General features: G+C 56.1%; 1 protein-coding gene across 3 annotated transcripts in view; it reads right to left on the bottom strand.

Annotated features, from left to right (window-relative positions):
* The window catches only part of LOC101749352 (maestro heat-like repeat-containing protein family member 1-like), a 98,045-nt gene that overhangs the window by 37,386 nt on the left and 40,439 nt on the right, over window positions 1–20,220 (bottom strand). The window contains exons 19-25 of one of the 3 annotated variants that reach the window (XM_046927233.1): window positions 19,963–20,082; window positions 17,263–17,385; window positions 15,874–16,020; window positions 15,716–15,742; window positions 6,240–6,359; window positions 6,051–6,130; window positions 1,464–1,599 (exon numbers count right to left, since the gene is read on the bottom strand). In XM_046927233.1, the coding sequence (XP_046783189.1) occupies window positions 1,464–1,599; window positions 6,051–6,130; window positions 6,240–6,359; window positions 15,716–15,742; window positions 15,874–16,020; window positions 17,263–17,385; window positions 19,963–20,082 (753 nt within the window). Of the gene's footprint in view, window positions 1–1,463; window positions 1,600–6,050; window positions 6,131–6,236; window positions 6,360–15,715; window positions 15,743–15,873; window positions 16,021–17,262; window positions 17,386–19,962; window positions 20,083–20,220 lie in introns of all 3 variants that reach the window. The other 2 variants (XM_025148108.3, XM_025148109.3) reach the window with 2 other exon arrangements.

Consider the following 20,220-nt stretch of genomic DNA (forward strand, 5'->3'; position numbering starts at 1 on the left):
GGGAGATAGATGGGGTACCCCCAAGAATAGGGGATGGGGGGGACACTCCCAGGAGTGGGAGATGGACAGGGGACCCCCAGGAATAGGTGGTGGAGGGGACACCCCCAGGAGTGGGGGATGGAGGGGACACCCCCAGGAGTTGGGGATGGAGAGGGCACCCCCAGAAGTGGGAGATGGACAGGGGACCCCCAGGAGTAGGGGATGGAGGGGACACCCCCAGGAGTGGGAGATAGATGGGGTACCCCCAGGAATAGGCAGTGGGGGAAACACCCCCAGGAGTGGGGGAAGGACAGGGGACCCCCAGGAGTAGTGGATGCGGGGAACCCCCCCAGAAGTGGGAGATGGACAGGGGACCCCCAGGAGTAGGGGATAGAAGGGGTACCCCCAGGAACAGGGGATGGAGGGGACACTCCCTGGAGTGGGAGATAGATGGGGTACCCCCAAGAATAGGGGATGGAGGGGACACTCTCAGGATTGGGAGATGGACAGGGGACCTCCAGGAGTAGGGGATGGAGGGGACACCCCCAGGAGTGGGAGATAGATGGGGTACCCCCAGGAATAGGCAGTGAGGGGAACACCCCCAGGAGTGGGAGATGGACAGGGGACCCCCAGGAATAGGGGATAGAAGGGGTACCCCCAGGAGTGGGGGATGGAGGGAACACCCCCAGGAGTGGGGGATGGACAGGGGACCCCCAGGAGTTGGGGATGGAGGGGACACCCCCAGGAGTGGGAGATGGACAGGGGACCCCCAGGAGTTGGGGATGGAGGGGACACCCCAAGGAGTGGGAGATGGACAGGGGACCCCCAGGAATAGGGGATGGAGGGGACACCCCCAGGAGAGGGAGATAGATGGGGTACCCCCAGGAATAGGCAGTGGGGGAAACACCCCCAGGAGTGGGGGAAGGACAGGGGACCCCCAGGAGTAGTGGTTGGGGGGAACCCCCCCAGAAGTGGGAGATGGACAGGGGACCCCCAGGAGTAGGGGATAGAAGGGATACCCCCAGGAACAGGGGATGGAGGGGACACTCCCTGGAGTGGGAGATAGATGGGGTACCCCCAGGAATAGGCAGTGAGGGGAACACCCCCAGGAGTGGGGGAAGGACAGGGGACCCCCAGGAGTAGTGGTTGGGGGGAACCCCCCCAGAAGTGGGAGATGGACAGGGGACCCCCAGGAATAGGGGATAGAAGGGGTACCCCCAGAAGTGGGAGATGGACAGGGGGACCTCCAGGAGTAGTGGATGGGGGGAACCCCCCCAGGAGTGGGAGATAGATGGGGTATCCCCAGGAGCTGGGGATGGAGAGGACACCCCAAGGAGTGGGAGATGGACAGGGGACCCCCAGGAATAGGGGATAGAAGGGGTACCCCCAGAAGTGGGAGATGGACAGGGGGACCCCCAGGAGTAGGGGACAGAAGGGGTACCCCCAGGAATAGGGGATGGAGACCCCCCCCCCCGCCCCCCCACCTCGCTGTAGGGCGCATCGCCGCCGTCCCCATCGCGGTCGCACAGAGGGTCCAATGGGGGCAGCGCCAGGACGCCGGCCAGGCATGCATCCGTCAGCTCCGTGCGGTCGGGGTCGTTGAGTTGGGGCTCCAGGAGACTGAAGTGGGGGTTCAGGAGAGCCATGGGAGGGATGGAACAACAGTCTGCTGGCCCAGCAACGCGTCTATGGGGTCATTGGGGTTGGAAGAGACCTCCAGGACCCTCCAGTCCAACCCCAATCCATCCCCACCATGCCCACTTTGAAGAGACCTTTCAGGACCTTTCTACCCCAATTCCTTCTCCGCTGACCTTTAAGGACCCTCCCAACCCAACCATCCCATGGCTCTGTGATCTTTCAGGACCCTTCTGACCCAATCCCTTCTACGATTACCTTTCAGGACCCTTCTGACCCAATCCCTTCTAGGGTGACCTTTAAAGACCATCCCAACCCAACCCCTTCTATGATCACCTTTCAGGACCCCTCCAACCCAACCATCCCATGGCTCTTTGATCTTTCAGGACCCTTCTGACCCAATCCCTTCAAAGGTGACCTTTAAAGACCATACCAACCCAACCCCTTCTACGATTACCTTTCAGGACCCTTCTGACCCAATCCCTTCTAAAGTGACCTTTAAAGACCATCCCAACCCAACCCCTTCTACAATTACCTTTCAGGACCCTTCCACCCCAACCATCCCATGGCTCTGTGATCTTGCAGGACCCTTCTGACCCAATCCCTTCTAAGATTACCTTTCAGGACCATCCCAACCCAACCCCTTCTATGATTACCTTTCAGGACCCTCCCAACACAACCATCCCATGGCTCTGCGATCTTTCAGGACCCTTTTGACCCAATCCCATCTAAGGTGACCTTTAAAGACCATCCCAACCATCCCATGGCTCTGTGATCTTTCAGGACCCTTCTGACCCAATCCCTTCTAAGGTGACCTTTAAAGACCATCCCAACCATCCCATGGCTCTGTGATCTTTCAGGACCCTTCTGACCCAATCCCTTCTAAGGTGACCTTTAAAGACGAACCCAACCCAACCCTTTTGATGAATACGTTTCAGGACCTTTCCAACCAACGACCCCACAGCTCTATGATCTTTCAGGACCCATTCAACAGAACCCCTTCTATGATGACGTTTCAGGACCTTCCTAACTCAACCATCCCACATCTTTATGGCCTTCCAGGACCTTCCTAATCCAATCCAACCACCCCATGTCTCTATGACCCTCTGAACCCAACCCAACCCAACCACCCCACGTCTCTATGACCTTCCAGGACCCTCCCAACCCAGCCCAATCCCAACATCCCTTGTCTCTATGATCCTCTGAACCCAACCCAACCCAATCCCAACCACCCCACATCTCAATGACCTTCCAGGACCTTCCCAACCCAACCCAATCCCAACATCCCATGTCTCTATGACCCTCTGAACCCAACCCAACCCAACCCAACCACGCCACCTCTCTATGACCTTCCAGGACCCTCCCAACCCAACCCAATCCCAACATCCCATGTCTCTATGACCCTCTGAACCCAACCCAACCCAACCCAACCACGCCATCTCTCTATGACCTGCCAGGACCTTCCCAACCCAACCCAATCCCAACATACCATGTCTCTATGACCCTCTGAACTCAACCCAGCCCAACCCAACCCAACCCAACCACGCCATCTCTCTATGACCTGCCAGGACCCTCCCAACCCAACCCAATCCCAACATTTCATGTCTCTATGACCCTCTGAAACCAACCCAACCCAACCCAACCACGCCACCTCTCTATGACCTTCCAGGACCCTCCCAACCCAGCCCAATCCCAACATCCCATGTCTCTATGACCCTCTGAACCCAACCCAACCCAACCCAACCACGCCACCTCTCTATGACCTTCCAGGACCTTCCCAACCCAACCCAATCCCAACATCCCATGTCTCTATGACCCTCTGAACCCAACCCAACCCAACCCAACCACGCCACCTCTCTATGACCTGCCAGGACCTTCCCAACCCAACCCAATCCCAACATCTCATGTCTCTATGACCCTCTGAACTCAACCCAACCCAACCACCCCACGTCTCTATGACCTGCCAGGACCTTCCCAACCCAACCCAATCCCAACATCTCATGTCTCTATGACCCTCTGAACTCAACCCAACCCAACCACCCCACGTCTCTATGACCTTCCAGGACCCTCCCAACCCAACCCAATCCCAACATTTCATGTCTCTATGACCCTCTGAACCCAACCCAACCCAACCCAACCACGCCACCTCTCTATGACCTTCCAGGACCCTCCCAACCCAACCCAATCCCAACATCCCATGTCTCTATGACCCTCTGAACCCAACCCAACTCAACCCAACCCAACCACGCCATCTCTCTATGACCTGCCAGGACCTTCCCAACCCAACCCAATCCCAACATCTCATGTCTCTATGACCTTCCAGGACCCTCCCAACCCAACCCAATCCCAACATCCCATGTCTCTATGACCCTCTGAACCCAACCCAACCCAACCCAACCACGCCACCTCTCTATGACCTGCCAGGACCTTCCCAACCCAACCCAATCCCAACATCTCATGTCTCTATGACCCTCTGAACTCAACCCAACCCAACCACCCCACGTCTCTATGACCTTCCAGGACCCTCCCAACCCAACCCAATCCCAACATTTCATGTCTCTATGACCCTCTGAACCCAACCCAACCCAACCCAACCACGCCACCTCTCTATGACCTTCCAGGACCCTCCCAACCCAACCCAATCCCAACATCCCATGTCTCTATGACCCTCTGAACCCAACCCAACTCAACCCAACCCAACCACCCCACATCTCTATGACCTTCCAGGACCTTCCCAACCCAACCCAATCCCAACATCCCATGTCTCTATGACCCTCTGAACCCAACCCAACCCAACCCAACCACGCCACCTCTCTATGACCTTCCAGGACCTTCCCAACCCAACCCAATCCCAACATCTCATGTCTCTATGACCCTCTGAACTCAACCCAACCCAACCCAACCACGTCTCTATGACCTTCCAGGACCCTCCCAACCCAACCCAATCCCAACATTTCATGTCTCTATGACCCTCTGAACCCAACACAACCCAACCCAACCACGCCACCTCTCTATGACCTTCCAGGACCCTCCCAACCCAACCCAATCCCAACATCCCATGTCTCTATGACCCTCTGAACCCAACCCAACTCAACCCAACCCAACCACGCCATCTCTCTATGACCTGCCAGGACCTTCCCAACCCAACCCAATCCCAACATCTCATGTCTCTATGACCTTCCAGGACCCTCCCAACCCAACCCAATCCCAACATCCCATGTCTCTATGACCCTCTGAACCCAACCCAACCCAACCACCCCACGTCTCTATGACCTTCCAGGACCTTCCCAACCCAACCCAATCCCAACATCCCTTGTTTCTATGACCCTCTGAACCCAACCCAACCCAACCCAACCACGCCACCTCTCTATGACCTTCCAGGACCTTCCCAACCCAACCCAATCCCAACATCTCATGTCTCTATGACCCTCTGAACTCAACCCAACCCAACCCAACCACGTCTCTATGACCTTCCAGGACCCTCCCAACCCAACCCAATCCCAACATTTCATGTCTCTATGACCCTCTGAACCCAACACAACCCAACCCAACCACGCCACCTCTCTATGACCTTCCAGGACCCTCCCAACCCAACCCAATCCCAACATCCCATGTCTCTATGACCCTCTGAACCCAACCCAACTCAACCCAACCCAACCACGCCATCTCTCTATGACCTGCCAGGACCTTCCCAACCCAACCCAATCCCAACATCTCATGTCTCTATGACCTTCCAGGACCCTCCCAACCCAACCCAATCCCAACATCCCATGTCTCTATGACCCTCTGAACCCAACCCAACCCAACCACCCCACGTCTCTATGACCTTCCAGGACCTTCCCAACCCAACCCAATCCCAACATCCCTTGTTTCTATGACCCTCTGAACCCAACCCAACCCAACCCAACCACGTCACCTCTCTATGACCTTCCAGGACCCTCCCAACCCAACCCAATCCCAACATCCCATGTCTCTATGACCCTCTGAACCCAACCCAACCCAACCCAACCACGCCACCTCTCTATGACCTTCCAGGACCCTCCCAACCCAACCCAATCCCAACATCCCATGTCTCTATGACCCTCTGAACCCAACCCAACTCAACCCAACCCAACCACGCCATCTCTCTATGACCTGCCAGGACCTTCCCAACCCAACCCAATCCCAACATCTCATGTCTCTATGACCTTCCAGGACCCTCCCAACCCAACCCAATCCCAACATCCCATGTCTCTATGACCCTATGAACCCAACCCAACCCAACCCAACCACGCCACCTCTCTATGACCTTGCAGGACCTTCCCAACCCAACCCAATCCCAACATCTCATGTCTCTATGACCCTCTGAACCCAACCCAACCCAACCACGCCACCTCTCTATGACCTTCCAGGACCTTCCCAACCCACCCATCCCTCGGCTCTACCAAGAAGGATACACCAGGTGTGTGCAGGTCACCATCGCCCACTGCCGCACCGGCGTCCTCATCGAGTCCAGAGGTTCAGCTTTGATGAACTCCTGCAACACAGACCGAGAATACGGGGATGGGGGACCCCCATTCACCCCACCCCCCCCAAATCCCGACCCCCACCCCGAGTCCCCCCACCGGCCCCCCAATACTCACCACCATCTGCGCCACGAGTTCGGCTTTGCGACCCAAAGCGAAGTCGGTGCATTTGGTGCTGCCGCGGACGGCCCGGCTGACCATGGCGACGCTCCGGATCAGGCACAGCTTCAGGGTCAGATCCTGAGCACAGAACCGCGGTGACACCGCCGCCCACCGTCACCTCCCGGATATGGGGACACCCTGACCCGGTGTCCCACCCCATAGCCACGGAGAATTGGGAACCCCATAGCCGTGGGGCACCGTGACTCCCATAGCCATGAGGACCCCATAGCCATGGGGCACCAGGACCCCCATAGCCACAGAGAATTGGGAATCCCCATAGCCGTGGGGCACCAGGACCCCCGTAGCCATTAGAACCCCATAGTCATGGGGCACCAGGACCCCATAGCTACAAAGAATTGGGAACCCCATAGCCATGGGGCACCAGGACCCCCGTACCCATTAGAACCCCATAGTCATGGGGCACCATGACCCCCATAGCCATGGAGAACTGGGAACCCCATAGCCATGGGGCACCAGGACCCCCATAGCCATTAGAACCCCATAACCATGGGGCACTGAGTCCATCATAGCCATTAGAACCCCACAGCCATGGGGCACCATGACCCCCATAGCCATGGAGAATTGGGAACCTCATAGCCATGGGGCACCAGGACCCCCATAGCCATTAGAACCCCATAGCCATGAGGTACCATGACTCCCCTAGCCACAGAGAATTGGGAACCCCATAGCCATGGGGCACCAGGACCCCCATAGCCATTAGAACCCCATAGTCATGGGGCACCAGGACCCCATAGCTACAAAGAATTGGGAACCCCATAGCCATGAGGCACCAGGACCCCTGTAGCCATTAGAACCCCATAACCATGGGGCACTGAGTCCATCATAGCCATTAGAACCCCACAGCCATGGGGCACCAGGACCCCCATAGCCATGGAGAATTGGGAACCCCATAGCCATGGGGCACCAGGACCCCCATAGCCATTAGAACCCCATAGCCATGAGGTACCAGGACCCCCATAGCCCTGGGGCACTGGGACCACTGTAAGTATTAGAACCCCATAGCCATGGGGCACCAGCACCACCATCGTCACAGAGAATCAGAACCCCATAGCCATGGGGCACAATGACCCCCATAGCCATTAGAACCCCATAACCATGGGGTACCATGACTCCCATAGCCACAGAGAATTGGGAACCCCGTATATATGGGGCACCAGGACCCCCATAGCCATTAGAACCCCACAGCCATGAGGTACCAGGATTCCCATAGCCACAGAGAATTGGGAACCCCATAGCCATAGGGCACCAGGACCCCCACAGCCATGGATAATTGGAACCCCATAGCCATGGGGCACCAGGACACCCATAGCCATTAGAACCCCATAGCCATGGGGCACCATGACCCCCATAGCCAGAGAATTGGGAATCCCCATCGCCGTGGGGCACCGTGACTCCCATAGCCATTAGAACCCCATAGCCATGGGGCACCAGGACCCCCATAGCCATGGAGAATTGGGAACCTCATAGCCATGGGGCACCAGGACCCCCATAGCCATTAGAACCCCATAGCCATGAGGTACCATGACCCCCATAGCCACAGAGAATTGGGAATCCCCATAGCTGTGGGGCACCAGGACCCCCGTAGCCATTAGAACCCCATAGTCATGGGGCACCAGGACCCCATAGCTACAAAGAATTGGGAACCCCATAGCCATGGGGCACCAGGACCCCCGTACCCATTAGAACCCCATAGTCATGGGGCACCATGACCCCCATAGCCATGGAGAACTGGGAACCCCATAGCCATGGGGCACCAGGACCCCCATAGCCATTAGAACCCCATAACCATGGGGCACTGAGTCCATCATAGCCATTAGAACCCCACAGCCATGGGGCACCATGACCCCCATAGCCATGGAGAATTGGGAACCTCATAGCCATGGGGCACCAGGACCCCCATAGCCATTAGAACCCCATAGCCATGGGGCACCAGGACCCCCATAGCCATGGAGAATTGGGAACCTCATAGCCATGGGGCACCAGGACCCCCATAGCCATTAGAACCCCATAGCCATGAGGTACCATGACCCCCATAGCCACAGAGAATTGGGAATCCCCATAGCTGTGGGGCACCAGGACCCCCGTAGCCATTAGAACCCCATAGCCATGGGGCACCAGGACCCCATAGCTACAAAGAATTGGGAACCCAATAGCCATGAGGCACCAGGACCCCCATAGCCATTAGAACCCCATAGCCATGGGGCACCAGGACCTCCATAGCCACAGAGAATCAGAACCCCATAGACATGGGGCACCAGGACCCCCATAGCCATTAGAACCCCATAGCCATGAGGTACCAGGATTCCCATAGCCACAGAGAACTGGGAACCCCATAGATATGGGGCACCAGGACCCCCATATCCATTAGAGCCCCATAGCCATGGGGCACCAGGACCCCCATAGTCATGGGGCACTGAGACCACCGTAACTAGTAGAACTCCATAATCATGGGGCACCAGGACTTCCATCGTCACAGAGAATTGGGAACCCCATAGCCATGGGGCACCATGATCCCCATAGCCATTAGAACCCCATAGCCATGGGGCACCAGCACCTCCATACCCACAGAGAATTGGGAACCCCATAGATATGGGGCACCAGGACCCCCATAGCCATTAGAACCCCATAGCCAAGGAGCACTGAGTCCATCATAGCCATTAGAACCCCACAGCCATGGGGCACCAGGACCCCATAGCTACTAAGAATTGGGAACCCCATAGCCATGGGGCACTGGGACCACCATAGCCATTAGAACCCCATAGCCATGGGGCACTGAGACCATCATAGCCATTAGAACCCCACAGCCATGGGGCACCATGACCCCCATAGCTACAAAGAATAGGGAACTCCATAGCCATGGGGCACCAGGACCCCCATAGCCATTAGAACCCCATAACCATGGGGCACTGAGACCATCATAGCCATTAGAACCCCACAGCCATGGGGCACCTTGACCCCCATAGCCATTAGAACCCCAGAGCCATGAGGTACCAGGATTCCCATAGCCACAGAGAATTGGGAACCCCATAGCCATAGGGCACCAGGACCCCCACAGCCATGGATAATTGGAACCCCATAGCCATGGGGCACCAGGACACCCATAGCCATTGGAACCCCATAGCCATGGGGCACCAGGACACCCATAGCCATTGGAACCCCATAGCCATGGGGCACCAGGACACCCATAGCCATTAGAACCCCATAGCCATGGGGCACCATGACCCCCATAGCCAGAGAATTGGGAACCCCATATATATGGGGCACCATGACCCCCATAGCCATTAGAACCCCATAGCCATGGGATACCAGGACCCCCGTAGCCATTAGAACCCCATAGCCATGGGGCACCATGACCCCCATAGCCATGGAGAATTGGGAACCCCACAACTATGGGGCACCAGGACACCCATAGCCATGGAGAATCAGTACCCCATAGCCATGGAGAATTGGGAACCCCATAGCTGTGGGGCACCGTGACTCCCATAGCCTTGAGGACCCCATAGCCATGGGGCACCGTGACCCCATAGCCATTAGAACCCCATAGTCATGAGGTACCAGGATTCCCATAGCCACAGAGAATCAGAACCCCATAGACATGGGGCACCAGGACCCCCATAGTCATGGAGAATCGGTACCCCATAGCCATGGGGCACCACGACCCCCATAGCTACAAAGAATTGGGAACCCCATGGCCATGGGGCACCAGGACCCCCATAGCCATTAGAACCCCATAGCCATGAGGTACCAGGACCCCATAGTCATGGGGCACTGAGACCACCGTAACTATTAGAACCCCATAATCATGGGGCACCAGGACTTCCATCGTCACAGAGAATTGGGAACCCCATAGCCAAGGGGCACCATGATCCCCATAGCCATTAGAACCCCATAGCCATGGGGTACCATGACTCCCATAGCCACAGAGAATTGGGAACCCCGTATATATGGGGCACCAGGACCCCCATAGCCATTAGAACCCCACAGCCATGAGGTACCAGGATTCCCATAGCCACAGAGAATTGGGAACCCCATAGCCATAGGGCACCAGGACCCCCACAGCCATGGATAATTGGAACCCCATAGCCATGGGGCACCAGGACACCCATAGCCATTAGAACCCCATAGCCATGGGGCACCATGACCCCCATAGCCAGAGAATTGGGAACCCCATATATATGGGGCACCATGACCCCCATAGCCATTAGAACCCCATAGCCATGGGATACCAGGACCACCGTAGCCATTACAACCCCATAGCCATGGGGCACCATGACCCCCATAGCCATGGAGAATTGGGAACCCCACAACTTTGGGGCACCAGGACACCCATAGCCATGGAGAATCAGTACCCCATAGCCATGGAGAATTGGGAACCCCATAGCTGTGGGGCACCGTGACTCCCATAGTCTTGAGGACCCCATAGCCATGGGGCACCGTGACCCCATAGCCATTAGAACCCCACAGCCATGAGGTACCAGGATTCCCATAGCCACAGAGAATCAGAACCCCATAGACATGGGGCACCAGGACCCCCATAGCCACAGAGAATTGGGAACCCCATAGATATGGGGCACCAGGACCCCCATAGCCATTAGAACCCCATAGCCAAGGAGCACTGAGTCCATCATAGCCATTAGAACCCCACAGCCATGGGGCACCAGGACCCCATAGCTACAAAGAATTGGGAACCCCATAGCCATGGGGCACTGGGACCACCATAGCCATTAGAACCCCATAGCCATGGGGCACTGAGACCATCATAGCCATTAGAACCCCACAGCCATGGGGCACCATGACCCCCATAGCTACAAAGAATAGGGAACTCCATAGCCATGGGGCACCAGGACCCCCGTAGCCATTAGGACCCCATTGCCATGGGGCACTGGGACCACCATAGCCATTACAACCCCATAGCCATGGGGCACCAGGACCCCCACAGCCATGGATAATTGGAACCCCACAGCCATGGGGCACCAGGACCCCCACAGCCATGGATAATTGGAACCCCACAGCCATGGGGCACCAGGACCCCCACAGCCATGGATAATTGGAACCCCATAGCATGGGGCACCAGGATCCCCATAGCCATGGATAATTGGAACCCCATAGCCATGGGGCACTGTGACCCCCACAGCCATGGAGAATTGGGAACCCCATAGCCATAGGGCACCAGGACCCCCACAGCCATGGATAATTGGAACCCCACAGCCATGGGGCACCATGACCCCCATAGCCACAGAGAATCAGAACCCCATAGCCATGGGGCACTGGGACCACCATAGCCATTACAACACCATAGTCATAGAGAATTGGGAACCCCATAGCTATAGGGTACCAGGACACCCGTAGCCATTAGGACCCCATTGCCATGGGGCACTGGGACCACCATAGCCATTACAACCCCATAGCCATGGGGCACCAGGACCCCCACAGCCATGGATAACTGGAACCCCACAGCCATGGGGCACCAGGACCCCCACAGCCATGGAGAATCAGTACCCCATAGCCATGGGGCACCAGGACCCCCATAGCCATTAGAACCCCACAGCCATGGGGCACCATGGCCCCCATAGCCGTGGAGAATTGGGAACCCCACAGATTTGGGGCACCAGGACTCCCATAGCCATGGAGAATCAGTACCCCATAGCCATGGGGCACCAGGACCCCCATAGCCATTAGAACCCCACAGCCATGGGGCACCATGGCCCCCATAGCCGTGGAGAATTGGGAACCCCACAACTATGGGGCACCAGGACCCCCATAGCCATGGAGAATCAGTACCCCATAGCCATAGAGCACCAGGACCCCCATAGCCATTACAACCCCATAGCCATGGGGCACCAGGACCCCCACAGCCATGGATAATTGGAACCCCATAACCATGGGGCACCGGGACCCCCACAGCCATGGATAATTGGAACCCCACAGCCATGGGGCACCATGACCCCCATAGCCACAGAGAATCAGAACCCCATAGCCATGGGGCACTGGGACCACCATAGCCATTACAACACCATAGTCATAGATAATTGGGAACCCCATAGCTATAGGGTACCAGGACCCCCGTAGCCATTAGGACCCCATAGCCATGGGGCACTGGGACCACCATAGCCATTACAACCCCATAGCCATGGGGCACCAGGACCCCCACAGCCATGGGGCACCAGGACTCCCACAGCCATGGAGAATCAGTACCCCATAGCCATGGGGCACCAGGACCCCCATAGCCATTAGAACCCCACAGCCATGGGGCACCATGGCCCCCATAGCCATGGAGAATTGGGAACCCCACAACTATGGGGCACCAGGACCTCCATAGCCATGGAGAATCAGTACCCCATAGCCATAGGGCACCAGGACCCCCATAGCCATTACAACCCCATAGCCATGGGGCACCAGGACCCCCATAGCCATGGATAATTGGAACCCCATAGCCGTGGTCAGGGAGCTCCAGCCCATCACACCACCACCATCCCCACAGGGACTGATGATGGCAGACCCAGAGAATGGGAATGATGGCCATCGGGGGGAAGGGGGGGGGGCTGCCCCTTCCCCCACCCCAATTAGCGGTGCTCCCCCATCCCAGCTGAGCCCGGCGGTGGGGATGGCCCCGCTGCAGTGCCACAGTGGAGCTGTTAGTGCCACGAGAGCCCAAAGGAAAACGTGTTAGTGCAGCTGGGGGGCAGGGGGGGGGGGGGCAACAGCTTCACCTCAATGTGACAAATGCCATTTGTCATCGGCCAGCCTTGAAAAGGAAATGTAGAGATGCAGCCCCCCCCCCCCCCCCCCGGCTGCCCCCCGAGGGGGGCAATGTGCCTTTTGCTATAGGGTGGGTGAGTGATGGATCCCTGGGGGGGAAGGGGGGAAATGAGCTCCATATATGTGTGCAGCTGGGGCTCTGCGCCCCCCCCCCCCCGTGCTGTGGGGGGGAGAGGAGGGGGATGAGGGGGGGGGGAGGTTGGATGTGGGCACCGGGTGGGGTGGGAGGGTCCTTATAGACCATAGGGGCGTGGAATGGGGTGGGTTGGAAGGGGCTTTATAGGTGACAGTGATATAGGATCGGTTGGGTTGGAAGGGACCCTATATGGAGTCAGGGAACTGTCTGGTTGGAAGGGAGCTTAGAGACTATAGAGCCATAGGATGGGTTCTGTTGGGTTGGGGTGGAAGGGACCCTATAGATTAGGGACACAGAACAGGTTGGGCTGGGCTGGTTTGGAAGGGTCCTTACAGATCACAGAGCCATGGAATGGTTGTGTTGGGTTGTGCTGGAAGAGTCCTTACAGATCACAGAGCCATGGAATGGTTGTGTTGTGTTGGGTTGTGTTGTGTTGAGTTGGAAGGGTCCTTACAGATCACAGAGCCATGGAATGGTTGTGTTGTGTTGGGTTAGGTTGAGTTGGAAGGGTCCTTACAGGCCACAGAGCCATGGAATGGTTGGGTTGGGTTGGGTTGGGTTGTGTTGTGTTGAGTTGGAAGGGTCCTTACAGATCACAGAGCCACAGAATGGTTGTGTTGTGTTGTGTTGGGTTGAGTTGGGTTGTTCTGGGAGGGTCCTTACAGATCACAGAGACATGGAATGGTTGTGTTGGGTTGAGTTGGAAGGGTCCTTACAGACCACAGAGCCATGGAATGGTTGTGTTGTATTGGGTTAGGTTGGGTTGGAAGGGTCCTTACAGACCACAGAGCCCTGGAATGGTTGTGTTGGGTTGTGTTGGGTTGAGTTGGAAGGGTCCTTACAGACCACAGAGCAATGGAATGGTTGTGTTCAGTTGTGTTGAGTTGGAAGGGTCCTTACAGGCCACAGAGCCCTGGAATGGTTGTGTTGGGTTGGGTTGTATTGGGTTGTGCTGGGAGGGTCCTTACAGACCACAGAGCCCTGGAATGGTTGTGTTGGGTTGGAAGGGTCCTTACAGACCACAGAGCCATGGAATGGTTGTGTTGGGTTGGGTTGTATTGGGTTGTTCTGGGAGGGTCCTTACAGACCACAGAGCCATGGAATGGTTGTGTTGGGTTGGGTTGTACTGGGTTGTTCTGGGAGGGTCCTTACAGACCACAGAGCAATGGAATGGTTGGGTTGTGTTGGAAGGGTCTGGGTTGTGTTGGAAGGGTCCTTACAGATCACAGAGCCATGGAATGGTTGTGTTGTGTTGTGTTGTGTTGAGTTGGAAGGGTCCTTACAGATCACAGAGCCATGGAATGGTTGTGTTGTGTTGGGTTAGGTTGAGTTGGAAGGGTCCTTACAGGCCACAGAGCCATGGAATGGTTGGGTTGGGTTGGGTTGGGTTGTGTTGTGTTGAGTTGGAAGGGTCCTTACAGATCACAGAGCCACAGAATGGTTGTGTTGTGTTGGGTTGGGTTGAGTTGGGTTGTTCTGGGAGGGTCCTTACAGATCACAGAGACATGGAATGGTTGTGTTGGGTTGGGTTGGAAGGGTCCTTACAGACCACAGAGCCATGGAATGGTTGTGTTGTATTGGGTTAGGTTGGGTTGGAAGGGTCCTTACAGACCACAGAGCCCTGGAATGGTTGTGTTGGGTTGTGTTGGGTTGAGTTGGAAGGGTCCTTACAGACCACAGAGCAATGGAATGGTTGTGTTCAGTTGTGTTGAGTTGGAAGGGTCCTTACAGGCCACAGAGCCCTGGAATGGTTGTGTTGGGTTGGGTTGTATTGGGTTGTGCTGGGAGGGTCCTTACAGACCACAGAGCCATGGAATGGTTGTGTTGGGTTGGAAGGGTCCTTACAGACCACAGAGCAATGGAATGGTTGGGTTGTGTTGGAAGGGTCCTTAGAGACCAAAGAGCCATGGAGTGGTTGTGCTGGGTTGGAAGGGTCCTTACAGATCACAGAGCCATGGAATGGTTGTGTTGGGTTGGAAGGGTCCTTACAGACCACAGAGCCATGGAATGGTTGCGTGCTATCCTTTTCCCCCCTCATTTTTTTACACCCTGTATTTCCTCTGGTTCTACGTGCTTTGGGGCCGAGGTGGTGCGAGCGGTGCTCCCCACCACCTTCAGTCTACACCTTCAGGGCCCAGGAAGAGATCAAATGCTTTCATACAACGCAACAACGGTCCCTACAGCCATAATCCGCTCACACAGTGCCCTTTCTACCACGTAGGGCGGACAGATTTCTTCCTTTCTGGTCTAACAAAACGTATCTGTAGACCCGCAGACCACCCCCAGTTGGGAAACGAGACCTCCAACTCCAACTCCTGGCTTCGCACAGCACCACCCCCCCCCCCCCACCCCAAAAAATAAACAACCCCAATGGGAAAGAACCCCATTGAGTTCTGCCTGCCGACGTGGGCTTAGGGTCAGGATGATTCCCCGCTCCCAGCCCCCAGCCCCAAGCCCCAGAGGTAGAGAGAGCAGGACAGAGCAGAGAGCAGAGCAGACTGAGCGCCCCACACTGTACCTTGGTCTCTACCTTTATCCCCAGAACCTGCAAAAACAAGACATGGGCGTTGAGCGGCGGCGGCGTCCGTAGGACCAGCGGTCCCTGCACGGCTCCCCCCACCCCCCATCCCTACCCCCCTACCCGGAGCGCTCCGTGCCCCCCACCCCAATGCCCACCTTGGTGCTGAAGTACTGGGAGATGTTCCTTAGGATGTCGGCCTCGACGCGGGACAGCAGCAGCTCCCTGGGAGCGTGAGCGGCCACGAAGCCATAGCACAGGATGAGGGCACTCTTGATCTTCTCCACCTCATGGTCACTGCGGTCCTGGGGGGGTGTGTGGGACGGTTCAGTGGGGGCTCTGGGGGGATCAGGGCCCCCTCCTTGTGGTTTGAGGTCTTCGTGCCCCATTCTGTCAGCAACAGAGGTGCCCAGAACCCCATAGGACCACACGTGGCACGTCCCTGCCTGAGGCATGGGTTTGCCAACCACAGTTGTCGCTGTGGGTTCTGGCATAGGATGGTTGGGTTGGAAAGGTCCTTAAAGGTCACGGAGCCATGGCATGGTTGGGTTGGAAAGGTCCTTTAAGGTCACAGAGCCATGGCATGGTTGGGTTGGAAAGATCCCTAAAGATTACAGAACCACCAAGTGGTTGGGTTGGAAGGGTCCTTACAGACCATAGAGCCATGGCATGGTTTGGTTGGAAGGGTCCTTACAGATCATAGAGCCATGGCATGGTTGGGTTGGAAGGGTCCTTACAGACCATAGAGCCAGGGGATGGTTGGGTTGGAAGGGTCCTTACAGATCATAGAGTCATGGGATGGTTGGGTTGGAAGGGTCCTTACAGACCATAGAGCCATGGCATGGTTTGGTTGGAAGGGTCCTTACAGATCATAGAGCCATGGCATGGTTGGGTTGGAAGGGTCCTTACAGACCATAGAGCCAGGGGATGGTTGGGTTGGAAGGGTCCTTACAGATCATAGAGTCATGGGATGGTTGGGTTGGAAGGGTCCTTACAGATCACTGAACCACAGCACGGTTGGGTTGGAAAGGACCCCAGCCCCACTCCTGCCACGGGCTGGCTGCCTCCCACAATCTCTGACTGCCCAGGGCCCCATCCACAGCCTCAGGCACTTCTCCCCTTTGTCCTAAGAGCTGCTCCATCCCCCAAGCATCCCTGTGCCCTCTCCTCCCCCCTCCTCACCCCCACAGCCCCACATCTCCGTGTGTCGAAGGCCTCAGACCAAGACACGGTGCTGCCAATCCCCCTCTCTACAGTCTGGGGTCCTGCAGCCCCACACCAAACACAGTGCAGCTGGAAACACCCCAACAGCCCTTAGGGGGCACTGGGACCGTCATAGCCACAGAGAATTGGGAACCCCAGTGGGGGACCAGGACCCCCAAAGCCATGGAAAATCAGAACCCCATAGCCATGGGGCACTGGGACCATCATAGCCACAAAGAATTGGGAACTCCATAGCCACAGAGAATCAGAACCCCATAGCCATGGGGCACCGTGACCCCCACAGCCACAGAGAATCCGAACCCTATAGCCACGAAGCCCCTTACCTTGAAAATACTGAACAGCCCCACGGATTTCTTGAAGACATCGGACCGCACGAAATCCTCCAGCTTGGCCAGCGTTTCCTCCAGGTGATTTATTGCACACATCCCGAAGCAGGAAGCGAGTCCCTGGAGGGAGGAGGAGAAAACACATTAGCAAAGAAAGCAATTAATTCCCAACCCCACTGACACTTGAATAGAGCCCCTTGATTGCTTTAATTCCCGGCAGCTGAGCCGTGCCCAGCTGAGCTCAGCGCTGGCAGCCACCACCCCCTTTGGGGGGACACACAAGGTGTGGTGACACGGTGACATCAGCAAAGCAGCGCGGCCCAGGAGGTCAGGCTGGAACGCCATCAACTGTTCATGCAGCCCTCCGCAGAGCTGTGCAAACTGGAGCAGCGTGAGATGGCGTTTGCACCCCACGGAGAGGTGGCTGTGGTGTGGTGGGGGACCGAGGGTGGGATTGTGCAAAGATGGAGCACTGTATCCCAAATCCCGGTGTTCCCACTGTGCCCCCCACGCTCCCCAGGGTAGAGCAGAGGGGAGCAGCACCTCCCTGCCCTGCTGGCCGCGCTCTGGACAATGCACCCCAGGGTCCCATTGGGCCACTTGGCCACCAGGGCTCACTGCTGGCTCGTGGGCAACAGAGGTCAACTGTTGGCCGACTGCTGATCAACTCCTGGGTCAACCGTTGGTCAACCATTGGCCAACGATTGGTCACCATTGGTCAATGGCTGGACAACCACTGGTCAACCACTGGACAACCATTGGACAACCACTGGTCAACTGTTGGACAACCACTGGTCAACCATTGGACAACCATTGGACAGATACTGGTCAACCACTGGATCGACTGTTGGTCAACCACTGGTCAACTGCTGGACAACAGCTGGTCAACCATTGGACAACCATTGGACAGATGTTGGTCAACCACTGGATCAACTGTTGGTTAACCACTGGATCAACCACTGGTCAACCATTGGACAACCGTTGGACAACCACTGGTCAACCACTGCATCAACTGTTGGTTAACCACTGGATCAACCATTGGTCAACCACTGGTCAACCACTGGACAACCACTGGTCAACCACTGGACAACCATTGGACAACCACTGGTCAACCACTGGATCAACTGTTGGTTAACCACTGGATCAACCACTGGTCAACCATTGGACAACCGTTGGACAACCACTGGTCAACCACTGCATCAACTGTTGGTTAACCACTGGATCAACCATTGGTCAACCACTGGTCAACTGCTGGACAACCACTGGTCAACCACTGGACAACCATTGGACAGATGCTGGTCAACCACTGGATCAACTGTTGGTTAACCACTGGATCAACCATTGGTCAACCACAGGTCAACTGCTGGACAACCACTGGTCAACCACTGGACAACCATTGGACAGATGCTGGTCAACCACTGGATCAACTGTTGGTTAACCATCGGATCAACCACTGGTCAACCACTGGACAACCATTGGACAACCACTGGTCAACCACTGGATCAACTGTTAGTTAACCATTGGATCAACCACTGGTCAACCATTGGACAACCATTGGACAGATGCTGGTCAACCACTGGATCAACCGTTGGTTAACCATCGGATCAACCACTGGTCAACCACTGGACAACCATTGGACAACCACTGGTCAACCACTGGATCAACTGTTAGTTAACCATTGGATCAACTACTGGTCAACCATTGGACAACCATTGGACAGATGCTGGTCAACCACTGGATCAACTGTTGGTTAACCATCGGATGAACCACTGGTCAACCACTGGACAACCATTGGACAACCACTGGTCAACCACTGGATCAACTGTTAGTTAACCATTGGATCAACCACTGGTCAACCATTGGACAACCATTGGACAGATGCTGGTCAACCACTGGATCAACTGTTGGTTAACCATCGGATCAACCATTGGTCAACCACTGGTCAACTGCTGGTCAGCTGTTGGTCAGTCATTGCTCACATGTTGGTAGAACATTGGATCAACCATTGGTCAATTGCTGGTAAGACAATGGACAATCATTGGTCAAATACTGGTCAACCATTAGTCAACCACTGGTCAAATATTGGTCAACCACTGGTCATTTATTCATCAATTCTTGGGTCAACCGTTGGGTCAACCATTGGCCATCCACTGGTCCATCATTGGTCAACCATTGGTCCATCATTGGTCAACTGTTGGTCAAATACTGGTCAACCACTGGTCATTTATTCATCAATTCTTGGGTCAACTGTTGGGTCAACCGTTGGGTCAACTATTGGCCATCCACTGGTCCATCATTGGTCAACCACTGGTCCATCATTGGTCAACTGTTGGTCAAATACTGGTCAACCACTGGTCATTTATTCATCAATTCTTGGGTCAACTGTTGGGTCAACCGTTGGGTCAACTATTGGCCATCCACTGGTCCATCATTGGTCAACCACTGGTCCATCATTGGTCAACCACTGGTCAACCATTGGGTCAACCACTGGGTCAACTACTGGTCAACCACTGGCCATCCACTGGTCAACCATTGTCCAACCAAACCCTGCAGGTCCTTCTTGGCCAATTGTTGGCCAAGAGCCCCAGGAAGCCCCACAGCCCCATGGGGCCACGTGAGCCCCAGTCTGGGGACATAGCAAGACCCCAAATCCCCTTCAAGCAGCGGGTATAGGCGGAACCCCCCGGCCCACCTCACCTCCCACTCCGCCTCTTCGTTGTACCGGGCCGTTTCCAGCAGCTCCTGCAGCTGCTTCTGGACCAACTCTTTGCTCACGCACGCCCCAAGCGTCGTCCCGATGCACTTGTACAGAAAGTTCTGGAAGGACAAAAAGAGCATTGGGGACCAAAGCCTCCAGCGTGGCCACGAGGACAATGGGGACAGCAAGGGGACAGCAGGACAGACGTCGGGACTGACTGACTGCCCCTGGACGAGCTCTTGACACACCGTGGGGCA

The sequence above is a fragment of the Gallus gallus genome, chromosome 2 (genome assembly GCF_016699485.2).
Source record: "Gallus gallus isolate bGalGal1 chromosome 2, bGalGal1.mat.broiler.GRCg7b, whole genome shotgun sequence".
NCBI classification, from domain to species: Eukaryota; Metazoa; Chordata; class Aves; order Galliformes; family Phasianidae; genus Gallus; species Gallus gallus.